This window comes from Pezoporus occidentalis, unplaced genomic scaffold (genome assembly GCF_034315485.1).
Source record: "Pezoporus occidentalis ecotype Australia unplaced genomic scaffold, CSIRO_AGI_Poc_V1 ctg24, whole genome shotgun sequence".
Taxonomy (NCBI): Eukaryota; Metazoa; Chordata; class Aves; order Psittaciformes; family Psittacidae; genus Pezoporus; species Pezoporus occidentalis.
In genome coordinates, this window is record NW_026914285.1 from 1,416,970 (window position 1) to 1,441,614 (window position 24,645).

At 41.5% G+C, this 24,645-nt stretch overlaps 1 protein-coding gene and 1 long non-coding RNA gene across 3 annotated transcripts in view; both read left to right on the forward strand.

Annotated features, from left to right (window-relative positions):
- Positions 1-590: 590 nt before the first annotated feature.
- Positions 591-11,182, forward strand: LOC134165395 (uncharacterized). Its single transcript, XR_009965512.1, has 2 exons — positions 591-1,007; positions 10,970-11,182. It is a non-coding gene; the product is annotated as an uncharacterized LOC134165395 (long non-coding RNA).
- A 781-nt stretch (positions 11,183-11,963) lies between these two features.
- Positions 11,964-24,645, forward strand: part of CXADR (CXADR Ig-like cell adhesion molecule) — a 35,062-nt gene continuing 22,380 nt past the window's right edge. For both annotated transcript variants that reach the window (XM_062622117.1, XM_062622116.1), the window contains exon 1: positions 11,964-12,079. In XM_062622117.1, the coding sequence (XP_062478101.1) occupies positions 12,028-12,079 (52 nt within the window). In that variant the 5' untranslated portion in view covers positions 11,964-12,027. The remainder of the gene's footprint in view (positions 12,080-24,645) is intronic.

Below are 24,645 nucleotides of genomic sequence, written 5' to 3' on the forward strand. Positions count from 1 at the left end.
TTTCTCACCATGTAAAAAATACTACTTGTTTCGGTCCTGTGTTGGTTTACTTCATCATAGACAGATCACAGATCTACTATGTAGAGATTTACTCTGTCATTGTAAAGATTTACATGTAGAGGTTTACTCTATCATATTTCCTTACATCCTTTCAATCTGTTCACCTTTTTGGCCTCTGCTTTGTCAGGTGGCACGATCTTTTATTGCACATAGCACTTTTCTGCTTTCTCTTTTGATCATCAGTGGCATTGGAGGATACCCGTCCCTCCCAAACAAAGCAAGGCCACTAAGTTAATTTCTTCTACATCCTTGCTTAAAGCCTTTCTCTTCCAGGAAACATAAGTAGTTTGCTAGTAAGTAGGCAGTTAGGTGTATCATAACCATCTCCTTATGTCTGTTTCATACTTACCTTAGAGGCACTTAGTATTTTTCCTCACTAGACATCTTTTAACACTGACTAAATATGACTAAGTATTTCTCATATCTTAGGTTGTTTGGTTTGGGTTGGGTTTTTTTTTGGACTTTTTTTTTCCAATTTTTTTTTTATGTTGATGATGGTTTTTTTGATTGTGCAGGTTTTTTGGTTTGTTTTGTTTATTTTTACAAAAAAAAAGGTCAGTTAATTTATGGTATTAATTATTTTTTTAAGGAGAAGTGTAGACTATAGTTCTGGTCAAGACTACTAAAAATACTTGAGTTTAGTTCTGATTTGTCTGCATTGATAAATGTGTAAAATACTTGGCCCCAGACCAGCTAAAGCAAATTATAAACATTTGCTTTAAAAACAGAACAAAACAGATAGTTTATAGAATATCCTGCCCCACTCCTCCACTAAGATACCCACCTCCCCAGGCCTCCAGCCACCAGAAGTTACATCAGGCAGCAAAATCAGGAACAAAAAAAAAGGGTCGTTCTCATTTTTCAGGCAGTTCAATTCATCTTGAAGCTGATGCACTGAAAGCTGTTTCATTTGATGGATTTCCAAAGAGCAAACTGAAGGAGCTGAGGTATGGATACACTTGCTGTTTTACTCCTTCTGCTATTGGAGTAGTGATCCCTGACAGAGGGAAAACAAAAATAGTCAGAATTGTGCCATCTTAAATGACAGCAAAAATCGAGGCTACATAAGAAGAAGGGTTTATTATGAAATAAAATCATACTGAAAATCAGTCATGTTTGACCTGGCATGAGGTTACAATACCAGGTCAATAATCATATGAGCAGTATTACTTTGTGGTAGAATTAAAATGCCGTATGTCCATGAAGAATGTATCTTGAAATATCAGGTCCAATATGACAGTTTAATTGCACAGCTTTAGGAGCACTAAAAAGAAACACTAACTTCAGAGAACAGAGTAGACTATTTAGTCATGTCTCTTTTTCACTAAGTACAATAAGTACGCACAATCTTTTGTTATTGCATACTTACATGACTCCATGTCTCTTTTTCACTAAGTATAGTGAAAAATGTTATGCAAAACATTATGCATACTTACTGTACTTAGTGAAAAAGGGACATGACTCATAACTGGAGCCTTTAGACACCACTGTAGCACAAAAAGACAATAATACAATAGTATACATAGTTTTCACAGTCTTTTAATAGAAGATTTAGCTAAAATGACAAGTACTTCAATGAATGTTAATAATCCTAGCCACATACTCATCTTTGCCTTTTTGCAAAAATGATCATCCTGCGATAATACTATCAGGAACACATACGTTGATACTCATATGCATACTCACATATGTATATTCATAATCAAGCTCATAATGAGCAGTGAGGGATTCAGGAACTGATTCAGCCAGCAGGTAAAGATGCTGCTGCGAGCAGCGGGGCGGTGTGGGCAGCTCCTAAACCATCCCAAACTGCTGCTGGGGTGCTGATACGAAGCCGCACCTTGCAAGAGGAAGCTTTGAGCTCTCTGAGCTCAGTGGGAGCCAAGCCCTTCCTTTCAGTGGTGCCAGGACTTCACTTGCAGCTTGTACTTAGGTGAAATACCAGCAGATACTGTATCAAGGTAAGGTAAGACAGCTGAAGCTGATCTAAAAGTTGCTGCTGCCGCTGAAAGAGGCAGGCCGCAGCCCTCATCTGTCTTGGGTTGATGCTTCTCTCCCTCCCCTTAAATTGCGGGGTTTGCCTGGTTCCATCTCCCTGGTGGCTACAAGGAAACGAACGCTGCCAAACACAAAGGTGTAGCACGGAGCAGTGAGAGCACCAGGTAAGGGAAGGGCCAGTACTACTGCTTTCGATGTCCCTTCAGGCCAAGTATCAGCCTTTGCCACCCTGTAGTGTAAACAGATCTCTCAACTTCCAGTGTGAGGTCATAAAATGCACTGAATTGTCCTCTGAAATGCAAATTATAGCATCTATATAATTTAATGCATCTCAGTATTTCCTCTATGAAGGGGTAGGACGAAGTGTTTTGCAGTATGAGTTACTGATTTTAGTTTTTATACTGTCCCTTTCAGACAAGCAAATACTTAATTATACAGTTATTTAGATGGAACAACTGGGGAACAGACAGGTGAAGCAAACTGTGCCCAGACCTTTCAACAAACAGCAGAACTAAGACTCTGGCTGTCCTGCCTCCCCACTTTCCTTCCCATGTCATGCTATTTGGTTTTGAACTCCTGAATACATTTTGTTCCTCCTCCTGGAGCATTTCACTAATTGATGAAAGATTAAAATATAATTCAAGATGACATTCACCACTGAAATCTGCCTTAACAAGAGGCAATAAGCTAAAACCATGGAGGAAAAGGAAAAAATACTTTCAGAAATAATGAAGTATAGAATTTGGGAAATAGTTTCATTTCTTTGTAGAGGACTATTTGCAGAATATCCCCAGATACACCACAATTCTGCAATAAGCACCACTTGCAATAAGCAATGGCATTTGTTACAGTCTGCCATTAGGTGAACAGTGCTACACTGCAGTCACGGGCTACTTCTACTGGGCAAATACCTTTCACTGCCTCTCAGTGAGGCCATTTAAAACAGGTTTCATTGTAAACAGTTACGCAAGACATTACAAAGGTTGTTCTCAGTAAAAATATGTATTCCTTACACTGTCAGCATTTTCCCCTGAGCTAATGTAATTACAATGCACTACTGAAACCAATCCAACCTTTTTCTACAGTAGGAAGGAAAATTACATAACCCTACCTAAAAAACCCCAATAACCCAACCTAAAAAACCCAAACCAACAAACTCCAAGCGAACAAACCAAGCCAAAAAATCCCCAAACCCTTTACAAAGTGAAATTTTTACAGATTTTACAGCAACATGGTGTTAAATGATCCAGCAACTAGAAATGCATCCAAATTGACTTGGAACGCAAACTGGAACTCTCTCTTACAACAGGACGCTATTTAAATGCACTGCGCAGGGAAGAAAAATCTCAGCAAAGAAAACCTGCACTTTTGAGAGGGCTTCTTTTTGGGTCAGCAAACCCTTTTTGGGGTCAGCAAACAATGTCTATTGCGATTTCAAACAGCCACGTATGACGCTCCTTTCCAGAAAAAACTGATTCTGGACTGATTGTTAAGACCTTCATTTTTGCCTCCATGGGGGAAGGTTCCTCCAGAACTTCCAACTTGGACAATCAGAAACTTCACTCTGGAAAACAAATGTGGATTTCCTGGGCCAAAGTCCCTGCCACACCCAGCAGGTGTGGCTGTGATGAGGGAAGCGACGAAGGGCAAAGAGCAATTTATGTCATGGTTGCCAATGTATCAGTCAGCCGGACCTGCTCTGAGGGTACATAATAGTACCCAAGGTAAGGGAAATGGAGGACAACATAATGGAAGAAGCATCAGGCCAACAGTATGACTGTTTTACTCTCAGTTTGCTATTCAGGAAGTCATATCCATTCTTCTGCTTGTGCTGAATGCCCTTGATACACAGCATCATTTAGAGCAGGGACATCCGTATGTGACTCACAACAGCAATTTCAGCATTCTTAAGCTCCTAGGCACTGCTAGACAATATTTTAAGATTTTAGGTATTGCCATAGTTAAATGTATCCTGGATATATGTTCACCTATGAGGAAAAAATGGAATTTAAGGAAAGGAACCTGAAGAGGCAAAGTTGAGGATTAAGCAGAAGAGGCAGGAATATATAGAAATGATGAGGAGGAGGAGGTAGCATCCATCTCATAAAGGGCTAGGAAATCCTATTATGTATTATTGCCAACCAAAACCTTATGAAAAACTTCCTTTCTCCCCACACTCCCAAACAGGGAGACTGCATTAAAAAAAAACAACAACAAAACAACAACAACAACAAAAAAAGAAACCCACAAAAAAAAAAAAGAAAAAAGAGTTAAGAGTATTTTTATTTCTGGTGGTGGTTTTTGGGGGGGTTTGGTGGTGGATTGTTTTTTTTTTGTTTTTCGGGGTTTTTTGTGATTTCTGCAAGTCTTCCCAGTCTATCAGCCGTAAGGAGGTTCTGATATTTGATAATTTTTAATGGAAGTTCTATTTTTCATGAAAGTACAAGCTAAACAGAAAATGCCAAGCAGCACAAGGCTTCAAACAAATTGAAGAAAATTGCCATTCTTCAATGATGCCATGTACAATAACAAGTGTTATTCAATGGAAATACCCTCAGAATCTTTTGAACTGTGAGCCCTGACATACAGTCCCCAGTGTTATTTAACTATTCTGTCGGAAACAACAGTAGTTCACACTGAGATACCTTTGAGAAGCTTGGCTGTAAGAACTGTTGCAGTTACCCTGAAACACCTGAACTCCTGCAACGAGCAGATTCTACAGCCCTGAGCTAACCAGCCAGGTTTCCCTGGAGAAGGGAAGCATCAGACATCTATGCAAGAAATATTTCAGAAAGCAGCCAGCTGATCACAAAGCATCCCACACTATTAAAGCATGAAAGCTGAAGTGTGGGACAGGGAGTAAAATGTAGGCATCTAACACACTGACATTGTATAGCTAGCTGAGGGACCTGAAATGGCACCTACCTTCCTATTCTTGAGCTCTACAAACCCCTCTTTACATCAGCATCTTTAATTGGTTTGCCAGTACCAGATGGAACACTTTGTTCTCCCATCCTGTATTTGCACTCACTATCTCTTATTTTTACCCTGTTATTTTATTCCTTGTACTGTCTTTTGTGCTTCCACTGTTCTTCCATCCACTGTTGGTTTGTGTCCAGACACATGAGCTGGCAGGCCACAGATACTAGGAGTGATCTGGGCATGCCTATGAGATCTGGTCTGACTGGCAGAATAAGCAAATGAATGCCAGATGAAGTAAGTGTTACATGTGATTGGCTCCTGTCTTAATGCACTTTCTTCCTTCTTCCACTGGTTAATAGTTGTATCACAACATAGTTATTAGGGCAGTCACTAGAAATACTGCATTGCAGGCTTGTGCACTCTAGGTCACAGGCTGTCCCTTACACTACTTAACACATATGCATCAAGCTTAGTATGAAAGGGTAATTTCCCCTGATTATGGAAAATCTTGCTTCAGGATTTCCAGGATTTCACCTCAGGAACTGGCTTTGATCAGCTTGCTAGTGACTGGGCAATGTCAGCAGTGACACCAGAAGAAACCTGAGTAGTAGGACAGTGGCAGCTGAGTAGCAGTTCAGAAATTGTCACTGGCATCTTAAGTGGTGGATACAGGCACCAAAGAGGCTGGTAAGGGCAATAGCACTATTTATAAATGCCTCGCACCAACAAAATAAACAGAAAGCTCATGATGCAGTTCCAAGCTACTGTCCCATCAGCTACTTATTCCGCACTGTTAAAACTGACTTAATTTTGGGATTAAGTATGAAATGCTAATGCCTCTGCCATATCTATGATTACCCTCCTCTTGAACTGTACTCCTTGAAGGATTGGAGAACCCACTTCCCATTACTCTTAGCTCACAAATGCTTTTACTTTTCAGATGCAGTTTCTCTTCCAACTCCTTAGCAAGTGTGGATCCTGTTCCCAGGCTTGCCTTGTTTTCTAAGCAGTAGGAAAAAAAAATACAAACATCCTTCTTCTATCAACAGATGCCAGGTTTTATACCTTTCTGCCTATTTATAGGTGGTTTCTGTATTCCCCTTGGCCTTTCAGCTCTCTAATGATCACTTCTAGTCTGGCCATGCAAGAATTCCTCCACAAGTACTGAGCAACTCCAGCTGGAGAATGCAACACAAAGCAGGTATGACCCATGCTAGTCCTGTGAGAAAGCGCATAACTGCTGTCTTCCTCTGGCTGTAATTTTGAAGATCCATGTTAGAAGTACAACCGCTGGATGGATGCTAGGTGTTGATGCTGTGTTCCCTCCAGAAGTAGTCAGTAGTAGGAGTGGGAATTTAGCCTTCTTCACAAATGTAGTTGTGTTTCAACACAACCGTCCTGTGATACAGCTAATTTCACTCTAAAGGCCAAACTTCATAAGGCAGCTGGGAAGATATAGTTATTGCTACAACCAACAAGTATGGGCCTGCTTTTCCAATCCTTTCTCACAACTTCACCTCCTCTCAGCTTGTGCTTGTGCTGTTTTTGTGGCTGCAGCAATGGCCAGCAATCTATTCCACAGGTAATTTGAGCTCATAAAGAAAATGGAGGGGAGTAGTTTTATTTCCTCTTTGGTGAGCTAGATTAGCTCACTAAATTGTGAGATGATTATCAAAGCTCTATCAAAGCTGACACAAAGTAAAGTCTGGTGACTGTGAAGCTGAAAATAGGGAGGGGGGACTGGGATTGTGATGTCAGTGGAATGCTGTTGTTGGGTCATATGGGCATCAGCAAATGCCACAGCCGAAATTCAGTGCAAAAAGAGAGACAGAAAAAAGAGGAGAGAGGGGTGTAAATGTCATCTCTTTTGGAGACGGTGCACCTTTAGTTCAGCTGCTAAAGAAGCACTTCCTCATCACTTCTGGAAATCACATCTATTTTTCCTCTTATAGGAAACTTTTAAAACCTCACTGTGATGAATATTAGCTCAGAAAAATAATTTGCTACAGCACAGATCTGTACTGTCAATTGTATTAATGTTCCAGCCAGCAGATATTGCACTCTTACTGCTATGTGCATACATGAAAGTTTGAATCCAAACAGCCCTCCAATATATAACTAACAAAAGATGTGTAGCACTAATATGTCTATGAAGACAAATCACACAATACACTCCTCTTCTGGACTTTAAGCAAACCAAATCTTACATTACATGGATTTTGCTTCCCTTTCACAGCATAAATATGTAGTTTTAAGTTTGGATCAACGACAATCAGTAGGGGACTGATAGTCCTTCTTTCTGCTATTTGTTCATCTAAATGATGCAAACATTCAAGTAGCCTCTGAGAGTGATTTCTAAACTTTAATTTCACAGGGACACAAAGGTGTAAATTGATGCCCTCTTAAAACGTCTTTGCTAAAAGTTGTCTCTCTGAAAAGAGGAACATAGCAAGGTGTGAATTTTACCCTGATGATAGCAACTGTCACTTGACTGAGGTGCTAAATGTGAAAGCTGTTATTTTAACTTTAAGACAGTGCATGAAAAACATTAACCTGAATTAAAGATAATTAAATCTCAGCTATTGTTGGATAATTTTTTCTTTATTTCTCCTTCTTTTCCCCAGTAATGGTCTGCATTTAGTCATCATAAAAAGGTAGCAAGTGCGTGAAAGTTTAACTGGAAACCAAGGGTCTTAAAGGCAGAACCCAGTCATCCGCTCACCACACGCGTGCAGATCGGCACCTCCTCCAAAGCATGACCAGAGTGCTCTCCCTGTGGAAGCTGAGGTGGTGATATCTCGCTAAGACCCATCCCAGTGGGGAAACTGGAAGGCTGCACACCCCGCCCTCAGGAATGTGATCCTGCTCTGGGCTGCCAGTTGGGACATCAGGCGAGAGGCTGCACATGAAAGCTTCCTTACAAAATACTCTGTAACTTTGCCGTCTAAAATCCCCATGTTGATGAGACCTTGATGTACGCTATCTCTTGACTCTGGCAGCTATTTTCAGCACATCAGCCTGACTTGCCTTGGGCTTGTTTAACTGATGCTGATAAGGACAGCTAGTACCAAAAAGCTCAGCAGTACGGAAGTGCCTGTTCCTTGCAACGCTGAGGCATGGACACCACTTTAACCAATGCCAAAAATTACTTTGGAAAAAAATGACTTTTGGATTTTTTTCTTTCAAAAAGCTACAAGCTAAACCATTCCTTTCTTGCAGCTCTAGATGTGGTACCACAACATCTTAAACTGATCTCATCTGATTCACAGTCCTGCCCTTTCCCTGTCTGCTGCAAATCACCCCCCCCCCCCCCACGCTTTTTTATGCCAGCTGGCACTCAGGCAAATAAGCAGGAAAATATTTCAGGGAGCTCAGCTGGCTGAACACAAACGGGATTCATATTTGGCCAGCCTGGCTTCCCAAACTATCTTACCAGCTGGTGTCACGAGCTGCAGTCCCAGCACAAGTACACACGTGGGAGTATCACGGGTAGGAGGAGAGCAGGGCTGTGGCACCTCTAGTTTAAATAACCAACCTCCAGGTAGACTCACACCTGACACCTGTCCCATCCTCCTACCCTGTATCCCCTCTCCTGGCCAAACATCCCTGTGTCCTCCCTCATGCTGGCTCTGGCCTGAATGATAAACTGATGGAGTCTGCTGATCCAGAAGAAAATGTGCTCCAGAAGAAAATGTGGTCACTCCCTTCTACAAGTAGGAATCCAGACCCAAAGTCCCAAAGATACTACTTGCTCCTTCTCTTTGTCTTTCTTCCCTATTTTTAATCTTGTCCTTCTTGAGACATGCTGTTATATACATGAATGGTACAGCCCAATGGGGAATCTTCCCTCAAGAATTGCAGCAGCTGGCCACAGCCGCTCCTCCAGCACAGGACAGAAACTGAAACAGAGAAGAGTGCCATTTTATCACACGGTCGCGTCCTTTGTGAACTTGTGTAACCCACACAGGCTGCAGGTCCAGCCAATGAGTAACTTCACTTATACTCTTCACTTGATACTCTTCCACCCTTCCCCTCAAAAAACCAAACCAATAGTAATTTCACTTTGTAGAAGCATTTTCAAAGCAGGAAACACAAATCATTTATAACCAGGGTTTGAAATTAATGGATAATTTACCTTAAAAATTATTGCAGAAGTTGCAGAAATATGCAAACCTTTTTATTCAGGCTCTGAAAAGTTTAGTTTTGGACATCCTAGTTATACCAAATAGTCCCAACCACACCATTTTTTGCAAACTTATTTTAAAATTACTTCTGAATTTATGTTTTGGGGGTTGTGTGTAAAAAAAAAAAGCAAAAATTTAGAAAATATTGCATTGGTTTTATTATTCCAAGGTATTTACACATTTAGACTGACACTGACGTGGGAGTTCTCATACTGAAGTTTTTCTTAAACACTGGAAATGACTTCTTAATATTTAATATAAATTTTAAGATTCCTGAGCATGAGACAGCATTCTCAACAAAATACATGCTAAACAATTACCCATTTGCAAAATGTGTGTGTGTGGACTGCAGGCTGCTGCTCCAGGTGCTCTCTCTTCCATGTTGGCCGGATTATGCTTTCACCCCAAGAGCCTTTTCTGGGCTTCCTCCAAAATGCTAGCACTAGTAGAAATTTGTTCAAAAAGTTTTGAACCTGACCTTTTCCTTTGTGAGTGGTCATTTTCACAGTTATCTTTTTCCCCTCATTGTGTTTTGTGTTCCAGGAAGTATACAGGCCACTCAAAATCTACAGAATGTCACATCCTCTAATAAATCAGGTAGTTTTATGCCTTATTAGCTGGACCAAGGTTCACAGTGGGGAAGGGTGGATTTTTTGCTTTTTAAAAATAATTATTTTAACATTGTACTCTGATGTACTTTTAACTTGCATGAGTGTGAACAATTTTCAGCACTGTAAGCATGACTGCATCAGTGTTCCTTTTGATTTATGAGACCAGGAATAGGTTTGTCTAGCTAGACAAAGCATGGACCTCATGTTTCCTAAATGCAGTGCAGTATGTATTTTAATTACTAGTTAGGATTTATTTCACAGAAGAATGAGCATCTCCATTCTAATGACGAATCATTTTCTCTTTCTGTAATGACTGTGATTGCCTCATTATACTTTCCATGGTGTATAATTTCTGTGTTGACACAAGTGGATGTACAGCAAGAAACCTTACTCATCCAGTCAGCCTAGGGTATGCGAGTCAGTTTCTCCTTTAAAGCACAAGTCTGCAGCACATATAAAACAACAGAAGAAACCAAAATCTTAATATCTCTGCTTTGAGGTTCTGGTTCCTGTGGCTTCGTATTACATGAAGGATACTTTCCTTCCTTCATAGAAAGGAAAGGCAATTCTGTCATTCAATAAAATGCTTGAACTCTCCCAGTTTAAAATTCTATGCTTGATGTATTGTACCTCACTTCTTATTGGGTAGATTTGTTGCTAAAAGGAGATCTAACAAACACTGTGAATTGTCATGTCCTTAAAAGATGTAAGCAGTACTTACCTGAACCTTTGTGAAAAATGACAATGCATTTACCCTGCTTAGTAAAAAACTAATTCTGAGGTGTCAGGTAAAAACTGCTCCTTTACTTAGAGTAACCAACCATTTTAAAAGATGACAGTACACCTTCATATATAGTGCACATATATTCCAGTCACAAATGGAGACACCACTGATTACTGAACAAAAGGCGTAACACCTCCTTTTTAGCTAAGTGTTTGGGAAAATACCCTTATGAGTAGTCACCTGTTCATCTAACAAGCGTAGAAATAACTTTTTTTTTTAAACTGTCATCTCATATGTACAGAACATGACAATATAAAAATATATTTGAACAATATTTATTAGGGACATCAAAGAACAGTAACAAATAGTAATATGATCCCTTTCAAGATTTGTTTGGACTGCAAAATCTGGACTGCATAGCTTTTGCATTTGTGTAAATATTTGGTTATGGGGACACTTTCTTAATTTAGACAGAGCTGTACACCTAACAAAGGAGATGGTACCTTTACAAGAGCTGTGGATGCTTCATCCTTGGAAATGTTCAAGGCCAGGTTGGACGGGGGTTGGAGCAACCTGGAAGGTGTCTCTGCCCATGGCAAGGAGCTGGAACTAGGTGATCTTTAATGTCTCTTCCAACCCAAAGCACTCTATGATTCTATGAATAAATAACAGTGACAAAAACATGTTTATGCCAGTTAAGAGCTCTATATATTGCAGTACACAGTAACACATACATAGCAGTATACAGTATACATGCTGCAGCACACGGTAATACATGCCTAGCAGTGAATGCATAGAACACAATTATGGAGAATAAACTTCGTCAACGGATTCATCTTCTGATAAACGCAACCAATGGCTTTGCTGTACACGAATACAGCCCACGGTCTGGAATCGACCCCACTGCTATTCTGGACACGGGGCAGCCGTGCCTTATGACAAGTGAAGACCGGACTGCGCCCCTTCGCAGAGGTGCTGATCTCCCTTGTGCCTCGCTTGCGGGCTTCAGTTCCAGATCTTTCCGTCGAAGGACTTGCGCTCGGTGTAAGGGAAGCACAACACGTGACACCCGCGTTGCCATGGGGACCGAGAGACGAAACTGCCAGGGACGGGGCTACCGTCGAGAGTGCCCCCCCCCCCATGGCGCTGGCCGCGCTCTTGGCACCCCGGGCGCCGCTTCACCGTCGCGGCAACCTCACTCTCTCACAGCGGGGTTCGGGCCCTTGGACCCGGTGCGGCGCCCGCGGTGAGCTCAGCCGATGAGGCGCGGAGAGCCCAGCCTGCCCGGCGGCCAAGGTGCGCGGGCACGGGCAGCGGCGGAGGGAGCGCCGGGCGGCCGGAGGGGCTCCGCGGGAGGGGAGAGCCGGGAGCGCAGCAGGTGCCACGGCCGGCGGGGTAACAGCCGAGCCACCGCGGGTGTGGTGTTGCCCGGAAGTGACGTACTCACTCACCTGCTGGGCGGTGCGCGTGGGAGGTGCCCGCCGGGACCGAGCAGCCCGTGCCGGTCTCCCGCTGCTCGCGGCTCGACATGAAGCCTCTGCCGCTGGTCGTGGTGTCCCTCGTGCTGCTCTGCTCCGCAGGTGGGCGCCGGGAGCAGGTGGACGAGACGGGATGGGACGGGACCGTAGGGAATGGAGGGAGGTGGCAGAGCGGCGGCGGCTCTTTGGGGTTGGGTTTAAGGGCCGCGGGCGGGAGGGCTGGTGGCCGCCTGGCTTCTGCCGCGGTGACTGAGGCGCGCCAGCCCCGCCGCACCTCCGCCCCTGGCTGTGTGCCTGAGGGAGGAGGCAGCTGGACAGCGGGGGGCTCCGTCTCATGGGTGGGCGTCGGCGCCCGGCCCGCGCCCGCCGGCGGCTGATGCCGGGTAGCAGCGGCTGAGGCGCTGTGCCCGGGCGGGCGGTGGCTGGGGCGCGCTGTGGAGCCGGCCGAGGCTTTGTTCGCCACCCGCCGGAGGGGCGGCAAGCGTTTCGGTCGCGGTTTTGTCTCTTCGCTTCTTCCCATACCCCAACCTCCATACAGCCTTCGGCGTGGCCGGAGGCCACCCGCCGCGCTGCGGGTTTGGTGTGCCCTCTGCGGCGTTCCTTTTCTGTTGGTCGGGGGCGCGGCGAGTGTGAGCATGAGGGGCTTTCCCCGCGGCTGCGGGCAGTGCGGTGCCGTGCTTCCCGCCCGTTGCCGCCGTGCGCGGCTGCGGAGGGATGGCGACGGGCAAAGTGGCTCCCGCCGCCGGCGTGTGGCTGAGAGCGCGCCAGGCGCGGAAGCCGAGGTGAAAAAAAACAAACTATTGAACAAATGTAGACCATAAACCCCAGCCCTGCCCGTGCAGTGCGTCCGGCTTAAAGGCTGGTCCCGGTTTGAGAGGGTAGAAGAGGCGGCTTCCAAAGAGCCCTTGCCCCCCATTTGTCTCAGACTGGATGTCCATGATGCAACTCTCTGGAGGAAGCATGAGAGGATTTGAGGGTGGTGGGAAAGGAATTGAATTAGATGGATTTAAATTCGTTTGTTTTTCTTGCTGAGAGGAAACAAAGGAGTAGGCATCTCAAAGTCCCTCAAATCAAACAAACCCCCCTGCCTTCCAACCCTTCCCTCCTACAAAAAGCAAGCCAATGGGCTTGGGCTACTTTAAGCAAATATTTTTCAGCTCTTAAATAAGGTGTTACTGTGTTCCTGTAATGAACTCGGTTGGAGTGCTGTGTTAATGTTTCCTAAACATATTTTTAAAGCTACGTAAGTTTCCACTAAATTTGACCCAAGCTCATGTGAGACTACCAAAGATGATGAAACAGGTTCACAGTGAAGTGTGCATCGGTGGTGTCAGGAGGCCAGTTTTTGTTTCCTGTTGAAAAGTTAATGTTTCTGGTGATGTGAGGGCTGTTTTGGGAAATTAGTCATGGGATCAAAATTCTGTGCCTATAATGGAGTGATGAACTCTCATCTCCTGCATGGAAGGATTTTGGTATTTCTTCATTAACCCTGTTTCTCTAAGCAGAGCTAGAAAAGAGATAGATGCTATCTAAGAGGTAGGAGTTTATAAGTGTTTTGTTGAAAGCATTAGCAGTTAAGATTTATATTGAAACACTTCATGTAACTTCAAGCTGTGAAAGTTTATTATTGTGAGTATAACTACACATACTGCAAATGAGCTGGATCACTGCTGGGATATCATAGAATACCAGGTTGGAAAGGACCTCCAGGATCAGCTTGTCCAACAAGGCTATGATACCATAAAGCTTGGAATAATTAATATATGAGGAAATGTAAAGTTTTGTTCTGGCTTTTCACTTCAGCTCTTCTGAAGTATACAGGTGTCATCAGACATCATGGTGAAATTGGATACCTTCATAAAGAAAGTATTATGTTTGCATTTTGATTAGGAATATCTTTTGCACAATTACTTGGATGACTGTACCCTGAAAAACACATGCATTTCACAGTCCTTGGACAGAAATAATTTAATAATCTATGTATCATAGGTGTTAATACATCCTCTGAGCTTGCTAGGTTTTTTTTTTTTTCCCATCAGAGTTAATATTTCTGGGTCTGTGTTCCAGATAGACATTAATTCCTTCACTGAGGGAGCAGATGTCAGTAAGTTGCTGCTCTCCGTGTAGACCAAATGTAAAGGAAGCTAATTTTTGTGCAGTTAAGTGAAAGCTGTTGGCAGTGGAGGATTGTCTAGGTGCTGAAGTCTTTACTTTGGTTTGTGGTACTGGAATAATTTGTCGCGTTATTTTAAGTCTTGCACTAAGTGCTGTTTTCATAGCTTTCATCCCCTCCCTGTAAGCTTAGTTTTCCTTGTTTCACTGTCACTAAAAGTAGAGGATGTAAAATAATCAATTTTGTATAAATAAGATAAATAAGGAGGTTTATCTTGACTGTACAAAATATGCCTTCATCAGGCAAAGGGGCTGTACCATTATGTGTTGAAATAGGAGAGTGTTTGGATTTAAGCTGACCCTGAACCTTGCTTAGGGGTTTAATTCCTCTGTGAGGGTTCATTTCACAGTCATACATAAATAAATTGGGAACTACCCTTTCCCTTGCATGAAGGGAAGAGTTCATCCTTGAGCATTTCAGATTATTAGGGGAGAACAGTTCTTTCTTGCTCTATTTTTGTAATTAGTAATGAAGTAATTTTAGTGTCTCTGTTGGCATTACATGCCTGTGCAACTGATAAATAACTCGTGGCAGTTTGTCCTGGCATTGGTGCCTTCTGCAAGATGACCACAGAACAGGTTGGTGTACTGAAATACCAAATTGCTGCTGTTTTGCAGACTTCTGTTACGAATTTACAATTGGATGACTATTTCTGCACTCATAATAGCTCTTACAATTGTGCTAATTGTACTCTATCTAAAACTGCACTCCAAGTCAGTGAAGAGGGAAAATTTGCTGGCTGTTTGAGGGGTCTGTTGGTATGTATTGTAGTTGTGCATGATCAGTCATTTTAACTAGTTGGGAGATTCCCAACAAGTGGAAATTCAGTTTAACTTAAATGAATGTTATATAGCTGTCAACAAATCCTGGACTATGGTAATAGAAATGATGTACCTCTTCAGATCTTGAAATATTTTGTTGAGACAACTGGTATTAAACTGTTTTCCAAAGGGCAGCATGGAATTCTGGTTTGAAGAGGAAAACTAAGTTCTGATGTTAAGTGCTGGCATATCATTTTGTTAGGTCTTATGGATGTGTAAACTGTGTAAACCAGGTTTTTCTGATTAATTTTAAGCTTTCTAGAATGTGTGGTCTAATACAAAAAGTATTTTTTTCACTGCTATTTGCATTCAGCATGTGTTTGCCAGTGCTGTGGCTTCAGAGCAGGACTGTGTACCTATTGGTAATCTTTTCTGTGCTATATACAGTGTTGAGGAAATCATCTGGTTTAATTCAAGTTTGCGTAGGGTTTTAGAAAGTAGAATAAATATAGGTGCCTAACTGTGATCCTGATTTAACAAATACACCTATAGCTGTTAACCTTTTCAAAATGTGTAATAGCAGAACACAAGTTTTCAACAACTAGGAAATGTTATCATAGCCAGATTATTATCTACCTTTGTATAGATGTTCAAAAGTGTTTACATGGTGGTGATCCATTTAGCTTTCAGAAGATACATTATACAAAATAGTGATGCTGTGCACATAAATGCTGAAATTGAGGATAAGAGTTTAAGTAGAGTTTTACGGTAAATAGGGATTTCTTTAGTCTGTAGTAATATCTTTTACTGCTGCTCTTGTAATGGTGGGGTTTTTACCTTTTTTAGTATCTGTTTTAGTAGTAGTAGTAGGCAATTTTGTACTATATTGAAATTTTACAATGTGTGATGCTTTATTAATAGAGTATTAAACTTTTAAATAAAAATAAAGTACAGGTAAGCTTTGAGAAAAGTCTCTGGTTATTGCCCTATAATTAAACTTGCTAAAGTATTTCCAGTAACATGCCCCACGGGAGCTGAACCTAATGCAGGCATAGTAAGTCAGCATTTGCTGGCTGATACGTATTGTCAGATGTGTTTAATAAGGAACTTAAGCCTGTTCATGTTTCTATGCATGCAGCAAGATCTTGGAGAAGCTTAAATTAGGAGGAATTTAACTACCACAGGAGATAAATAATGATTTATACCCCAGTCCCTTAATTGCTAAACCTGGTACACTTCATCCTGTTGGCGAGTAATTGTAACAAGTTGCAGGATTCAAGCATCCCTTAATATAAAAATGTATCTGAAGTTCAGAACTCCTTTCCTAGGTTTCACAGATCTTGGTGTTTCAAGAAGTATGAAAAGCTTTACTGGCGATGCCTTGAACAGCTAGTTACTGCTGTGACATTGACCCTAAGATTTGAATTGGTAATACTGCCTTAACTAATCTGTGTTATCAGAAAGTATTTTATGCTTCAGAATGCTGCTGTGGAGATTATTACAGCTTGTCACTTTGGTCTCCTCTCACTGCTCCCTCCTCCCCCATGCTTGCTTCCCCTGTGTTGCATCAAACTTCAGCTGCCTGCCTGTCTTCACTTCCAGTGCTTGTCGCAGCTTCTCCTGAAGTCAAGCCTGCTTAATATAGAGATGAAACTACTATTCCTAAATAGCTTAGGTTTAGCTCCTGTTGCTGCTTTACAAAAAATACATTTCCATATGAGCACTTATACAAATCACTGATATGAGCGCTTCATTACTGATTGCATTCGTGCTTTGAAAAATGCTTTCTGAGAAAATCGGAATCTTCAAATCTGTCTCAATATCAGAGTTTTAAAACTTAATTGCCACAGTGCCCACAAAGATTTGTACAGACTAGGGAACTTGGTTTGGGCGCTAATATTGTTTTATCATACTTCCTGACTAATTTAATCATTTGTTGCTTGCATGCGTTCATAAGCTTTTAATGACAGGGGTTCTCTTTTTGTTCTTGTTGCAGCTTCTGGTTCATTTCATGGAGCTTTCAGAAGCTGTGTGAAACATTATAGAGAAATTTCAACACTGTGTAGCTCACCAACTTGTAAGAATGCACCCCCAATCAATTTAGTTGTGCTTCCTTTTTTCTTCCCTTTTTTTTTTTTTTTTCTTCCTTTCTGTTTAGGGAATTCCTCATTTTACTCATTTGCATCTTTCACGGCATGGTTTAAGAAGAGCCACTTCAGCTTGTTACCATGGAAGTAAGTGGCAGTGAAGCTATAGTTCTATGAAAACCTGTTTCATTAGCAGCCTCAGCATCCTTGCTGGTCATTTCCTTTACTGGACAACTTGATTGCGTGAGTGTGTGGTGAATGGATCTGAGTAGAGGTGCTTAGAACATACATTAATTCTTTTTAACTGGTTAGATTGCATGATTTAAAACAAAGTATTGCCAGCAAGTTGTCCTGGTACAAGGCAGAAACGAGTGACAGGAAAGATAGCAGAAGAACATTAGAAGGAAAACCCATTCTGCTTGATTGCTGTTCTCCCATAGGAGAGAAATGTTTGTATAACCTTGGCATGCGGGGGGCTTAGTTGGGGAGACTGATGAGGTTGCTGGATCAGGCAGTCAGTTGAATGGCTAGATGTTATCTCAGAGATTATTTTTGCATCCCATTTTGTGTTGTACCTGGCATTTATCTGGCTCCATGGTGAGCCAGTCCAGGGAGTTTCATAGTCTGAAAAATGATCCGTTTTTGTGAGGTCAGTTTTCTCCCTGTTCCTTTTCCTGATCCAACTCGATGAGATCGAGTCCGAGTTGTAACAAGAGAGTCAACTCGAACCTCAAACCTGCATGGGTGGCATGTGTTACTACTGTGGGGTTTTTTTCGTATTTTTTGTTTTTTTTTTTTGTGGGTTGTTTTTTTTGTCATCTACATACTGGATCATATATTCAAAACTTATGTTGTGGTAAAGAGGCAAGATTTGAAGCTATACTGGTTGTAGGCTGGAGGCATTCACCAGTGCTGTGATGTGCTTTAACTACTGTTAAGAAGCATCTGGGGTACTTTATGGTCACAAGTTTTGCAATTTTTCTTGCTGCTACATTTTTTTAATAGATATGTTTTTCATGCCCCATAGTTAAAACCTATGCTTAGTATGCTGAAAGGTGATTAATCAACAAGAAATATTTAAGGTGCTAGAGAACTGTTTTAACTTGTGCAGAGTAAGTTTGTATATTTACCAGTCCTGCATTTTCAGTTCTTCCTTTTAGATGTATTAACAATATAAGCTACAAGGAATGTTTCATCTCCATTGTTTTAAGGCATGTAAAAATTGTGTGTGTGTATAAATTTTAAAGCCACCCTAAGTTTTTTAATGACTGGTTAACTTTGTGGTTATTTAGGGTGAATATTCTAATTCTTTGCACTTAGTCCTTTTTGTCTGCTTCTTACCTGAAGGCGGGGAGGTGGAATGGACGGAAGCAAAAATGGGCAGACAGCCACTTCTTTGTCATTCTTATATTTCACCTTTCTATTAAAAAAACCCGAGCAGCAACAGAACAAGTTAAACCCCAACTCTGTACTATTAAATTAAATAATTCTCAATCTTAATGCAAAACTTGTATGTACTAGGAAAAAGCATTGCTTGTTCAGTAGCTTGGACGAGCCAAAACCCCTTTACTCAAGTGAAAATAATACGGCTGCTCAGTTAAGCGTTTGATTGCACTTAACTCCCTGATGCATTGACTGACAAATGTGCCTAATGCCACACTGCAGAAGAGCTACTTCATTCAGTTTTCTTTTAAATACCATCAAATTGGCAGGGGGGGAAAAAAAAATCAGGTGACTGGATTGCTTAGTGACTGTATAAGCCTTCAATACCAGTTTGTAATGGGAAAATAAATGATTTGCAGGGCTAAAACCAAAACCAGCTCATGCAGGTGACGTAGGCTGTGTAGAGGAGAGGGAGGATTTTGAGTGAATACATCATGTCAGGATTTGGGTTATGATTTCTTTTTTCCTCTGGAAAAAAAGTCTTTGTAATGGTTGGCCCTCATTTCATTTTACACTTCTTAATACTATCTCTAGATGGTTACTTATTGGCTCTTAAGTGCAGTCTGAAGGTACAGTTTCACATTATGGGCGGCTGCATTACAGATGTGATGTGATTAATTTCAGGTATAATTTCAGGTGCCCAATGAGGTTGTTGCTACTTCCAGTGATGGTGTTGGGTTCCTTCTGCTCTCCCTCTTGTCAGAGCAGCATCATGCAGCTGCTACATGAGTCCGTTCAGTTGGTGCAGAAGATAGCTGTTTCTGTAGTAGGTTGTCTTCCTGTTGGGTAATTTCACTCACTCCAACCCCTTCCAGTCTTCACAGCCCCACTCACTCTGTGCTGACATTGCTGTGGCTGCAGTAGGTGAAATGTGGTTGCTCTCTGCGGGTGGGGCTCCCTGGCAGCCTGAGCAAACCCTTGCCAGGGCAGCCTCAGAGGCTTTTCTGTTGGTGGCTTTGTGCTCCTGCCACTTACCTGCTGTTGGCAGAGCACCACCAGGAGAGAAGAGCAAAACTTGCAGTGCAGTGTCCGCTTTAGCAGAGTCAACTCTTTGTTTTGCGTTCTGCCTCTTTGCATAAAGTATTATGCTGGCATAAAGGCAGGTGATGGCATTAAACCTGAGGACAAGAAGGCAGGACCTCAGTGAGTCCAAAGTATTATAGTTGTCATTCCCTTAATACTACAGGTTGAATTAGGTCATGCCCGATGATTGAAATGTGACCAAGCATTAAACTCAAAACTCACCCTGATCTTCTGTACATGTTGGTCTAAACAGTACTCCTGTGCTTAAAATTAATCTCTATTTGTGTTACAATATCCCCCCCCCTCCTCCAAAAGTGTATCCTTTCCTTCAGTAATGAGATACCAATGTTCCCTCTCTCCCCTTGATAAGCAGGCTCCTCTCCGGTAAGGTCAGCGGCTGGAGTTGCTAGGATACTTGGCTGGTGACTTTGGGTTTATCAACTAAAAAGCTTAAAGAATATGTTGAACAAGTAAGGAGCACAAGGACAGTTGTAAAAGGAAAGGGATATTGGAAAGGATCTGAAGGCAACGGGGATGTCGGGGATGAAGTGAAAGTTGTGGGGAGAGAAAAAAGTAAAAGATCAGTAAAGCTTTAGCTGGTGATATATAAGTTTTCTTAGTTGTGTAACTATGCCAGCTGATCTCAGTGAATTACGATTTGGAATCAAATGAAACTCACGCTATATATTTGCAGGGTTGGGATTATTTGTCATTCTGTTCATATAAGTCTTAGGAATTTTTTTATTAGTTTGGGAGGATGACTTAATTCTAAGTTCATTGTGCAAGACATTTTAAACTGGGTTAACTAGGGCATGGGTATGCAATGCTACATGAATAATTAGAGCTGGTTACTTATTTAGTGCTGTCTAAGGACGTGCAGACCAAAAGCCTTTTTTAATTTTTTCTTTGAAGAAGTATGCTTAGCCTGTTTGCTGTTGTTTGGTTGTTTTGGGTTTTTTTTTTCCCCTTGTGTGATTTGACAGAGGATTTGTGGATTCAGGTAGACTGTGGTAGATACTCAGTAACTTAATGTTTATTGTTGAATTGTCAGATTTTTCAAGCTAGACCAATAAAGGATTGCTTCAGCTTTGGCTTTTATACAAAGCAGATCACCTTAAGGTTATGTTTGTGGTATTCTGAGGGGCAGTAGGTCTTTTTGAGCTATTCTACAGAAATTGTGAGCTTAGAGTGGCAAGACTTCCATTTTTGGAACTGGATAGATTCCAGCGGCTGCTTAAAACTATGTTTGTTGTGCGCATCTGGGTATCACACAGTAGAAAGGAATATAAGACTTAGTAGTAGAGTCCTCTTTAATTGTGGAAAGAGGTGAAAAAGTCACAAATAGACAGGGAGAAGGTAAATCCATGATCTGAAGTAATGTCACATTGGTTATTTTAAGGGTAAATAAGGGAGACAGCCCACTAAATGTGCCTCAGGAAAGTGATGCTTTCCCTGGTTGCTAGGAGGAAGGGAAGTTTGGAAGTATGAACCCACTGTTTTGAGGCTCAGCTGCAGCAAAGTGGACTGTAGAGGTGGTAGAACTTTTCCCAGGCTTATTCTGACATGCAGAGTTTTCTTTCTATATTTTGCTTTAAGTGCTCCTCCTGTTTCATCAGCCTTCTCTTTCTAGCTTATGGCAGAACCTTCCTCCATGCACGTAAGTCTTTTAGCTGCACCATCTGTAGAAAAAGTGTTCTGAAAACAGGATCAGAGCTCTGGGAGTTGGGTCGCTCAGCTTCATGTTGTTATTAGCTGAGATGAAATGTGAGAGGGATTTAAAATCTTCCCTCCACTAAGTGTCAGTATAAAACTCAGGCTCTTTTCTCCAGAAATTCCTTTGTGGATTTAGCTACCTGAACTAGTTTTATATTTACTATGGGACTTAAATGGATGTGAAGGAGGATACAGTGTTTGGAAGAAGGACTGGGGGGCAGATATCTTCTTTTCTAGGTAAGTACTTTTATTCTTGGGTTGTCTTTACTTTCTCTGCCTCCGTAAGCTGTATCTTTTCTGCATAGTAGAAGTGCTTCAGTAAGTAAGGTCTGTGACTCTGATTAACTTAGCACTGTCCTGGGAGGTATGAAATGCAGGTGTGAACATCTTTTGTCTGAATGTTTAACCTCTGTTTTCAGGGATTAATTAGTGTTCTGCCTAGTGGATTTAGGCTAGTATAGAGAGGCAAGGGTTTTAAGTAGATATTTAAGTAGAAGAATGTGTAGCATGTTAGTGTCAGTAGCTTTGGAAATACTAGATACAGAAGTGCTTGATGCTTTTGCTAAGATGGTGGTGTGTTTTTTTTTTTGTTTTGGGATTTGTTTTTTGTTCGTTGTTGTTACTGCTTACTCTGAACTGTGCTTTTCTGTGAAAATTGTATTACAGCGTTGTACGATAACCACAGCTAGTGTCAAGCATGGGAAAACTGTGACCTGTGGAGCATATTAAACATCAACTGCTAAACGTTTTTGATACTAGCAGGACAATACTTTGTTAGAAAAAGCTTTGCGATCTGCCTGTATCAGCTGTGGGTTATCCTAAACATCTAAAGGCTTTGCAGGGTTCTACAATTATTACATATTAAACCCAAACCTGCTCTTTGGCTACATACCCGCTATAGATTCAGGTGCAGTAGTGTGGTGTCATTTTTACTTTTCTTGTTTTATTCATTGCTGCATGATTATCTAGCTTGTGGTGGATTATTGCCTGTTGCTTGCTTGTTCCTTTACCTCATCTCTTGCTTATTCTTACCTCAGGTGAAGTTGCTGTGAAGGTTAAGTACTTTGGTATCTAGGTGCCTGACAAAATTAATAGGATGTGCATTGAGCTAATACATATTTTGGATTCTGTCGTGAAATATTTGATGAAACTATCTGTGTACTTTGGTTGTAAAATAGAATTTCAGAGTTTCATTTTCACATCAGGTGTCCTCAGATCTGTTGAATTTGCTTTCCAAAGGGAAGACAACTATATTTTTTAATTATTCTGCTCTTAAATTTCTGCTTTTCTTCTTTATTGCCATTGTTCTTCTAATGTTTACTAAGTTAAAGAAGACTCTTTAGCGACCTTTCTTTGTGGTGGTCATGCCATGTGTCCTATGGGAAAATAGGGAAGCTGAGAAAGTAAGTATGAATAGCACTCATTGAAAATGTGGAATTGACTCTTTCCCCTTCACACTCTGTCCCCCGGAGTTGCTCAGCCTGAATTTCTGAACCCTGATGAAACTTCTGCAGAAACTGAGCTGGGGTTAACTCTGCTTTAATCTGTGTTAGACCTCATTAGGACTAGGGACATGTTTTGAGGATCTTTTGCTATATGGTGATGCCAAAGGTTGTAGGGTTTAAGATATATGGAAAGATGAACCAAAGCTTCATTGCATTCTGAGAGCAAGTTTCTGAAAGCTATGACTGTAATGAGGCCTTGCTCTTGGTGTTGGAGGTAGGATGCTGGAAACTGAGAACCCATATCTGAAGATTCAATCAAATTCAAAACCCAGATCTCTTTTGGCCTTTGGGGGTTTCACTGGTAAAGCCAAGATTCAGTCTGTGGTGCAGTCAGTTAAGATGCTGTGTCAAAACAGAGTAAGGAAACCCTGCAGCTGTGGTCATCTTGGCTGAGCTGGTGTGACTCAGCTCCTAGGTACTGTAAAAATCACTAAAATGAGAAGTCAAATATTCTTTTACTTCTTCAAAGGCAACTTTCAATCCAGGTACTTCATTAGCAGCACCCTGTCTTGCAGCAGCTTGTTTTGGCATCACTTGTGGGTACTGAAGTTTTGTGTAGTGAGGAGGCAAGAAGATTGTGAGATGGCACCTTCCTGTGGGGATTTCAGCCATGAAGGAAACTTATGTTTGGTTTAGGATTTCAACCATGAAGGAGGTTATGTTTGTCTTTGCTCGTAAACACTGGGAAGTCTCCCTCAGCTAGGCGCTCAGTGTGCACCTACCTTGATACGTGCTCCCTGCTTGCTTGCCAAGGGTGTAACTGACTCCCTCAGTTCTGTAGGGCCTTATTTCAGAAATGTGGTTTTGAAATAAGAGGTAGAACTTCAGAGTGAAGGTAGGTGAGAAAGGGGAGAGTTGGGGAACCTTGCTTAATAATGTCATTAGAGCTAGCTGAAAACCAAGTAGATTATTTGTGATGAGAGGCATATTCAGAAGTAAAATGGGGAAGGTTCTTGAGACTGAAGTCTGAAAAGTGAAAAGGATTGATCACAGGTACATCTTGAATCTGTATTTGAAAGAAGAGTCTAAGTTGAAGAGCCTCTTAAGTGAATTTTATAGCTTGTATCTCTCAAAGCACTAACATGCATTGTTGGTTATCATTGTTAATTACTTAAGGCCTCATTCTGTGAAAAAAACAAAAAAGAAAAAAAAGAAAAAGCCATTTATGTTTTTACAGCCATTCTTTGTTTACGGGCAGGTATTGCCAAACAAGATGGGTTTCAGAGAGCCTGGTAGTAAAGATGAAGTACTGTGCAAATGCAAATTGCAGATGGATCACGTTTGGCTTCAAGTACAGCCACATCTCTGAGCTTGACTGTTAGCTCACCTAGAAGCAGCCCGTGCTTTGCGGTTGTGCTCCCTAGTGATTGCGGCTTCAGACATCAGTTTGAACCTGGCATCAATCCTACCTTGGTGGTGGATCTCCCTGACTCCTGCCCCTCCGTGTTATGTCAGCTGCCATACCTTCTGCTGTTCAGCTCATTCTGTTCCCCCTGTTACCCATTTAGGGAGGTACTCTCTGCTGGGTTACAGAACACTTTGGTAACATAGTAGCTTGATGCCAGAAACATTCATGCCAGGTTTAAACTTGCACTTAAATTTGTGTAAGCCAGCAATCCAGGATTTCAGTGTACCCTGAATTTGTAACTTTTTTTTTTCTTTTAAATAAGAAATCACCAAATGCATAAGTAATTAATCTAATGAAAATTTGCTGTTATTTGTGTATGTCACAGCTCTGCTTGTATCTTTGTTGGAATGGAGAAAGATTTGCTCTAAGATTTTTGTCTGTTTTCTGTGTTGACGATTCTTTTATACTAGAAAGTAGTTTCCATTAAATTCTATCAAACACTTCATTTTTCCTAGATTATTCTTAGAAAATATTAATAATATAGTTTGCTAAGCCATGTTCCTCTTGAGCGGTATTTGGAGGTCTGTCCATATATTCAGAAGGTAGTACAGTTTC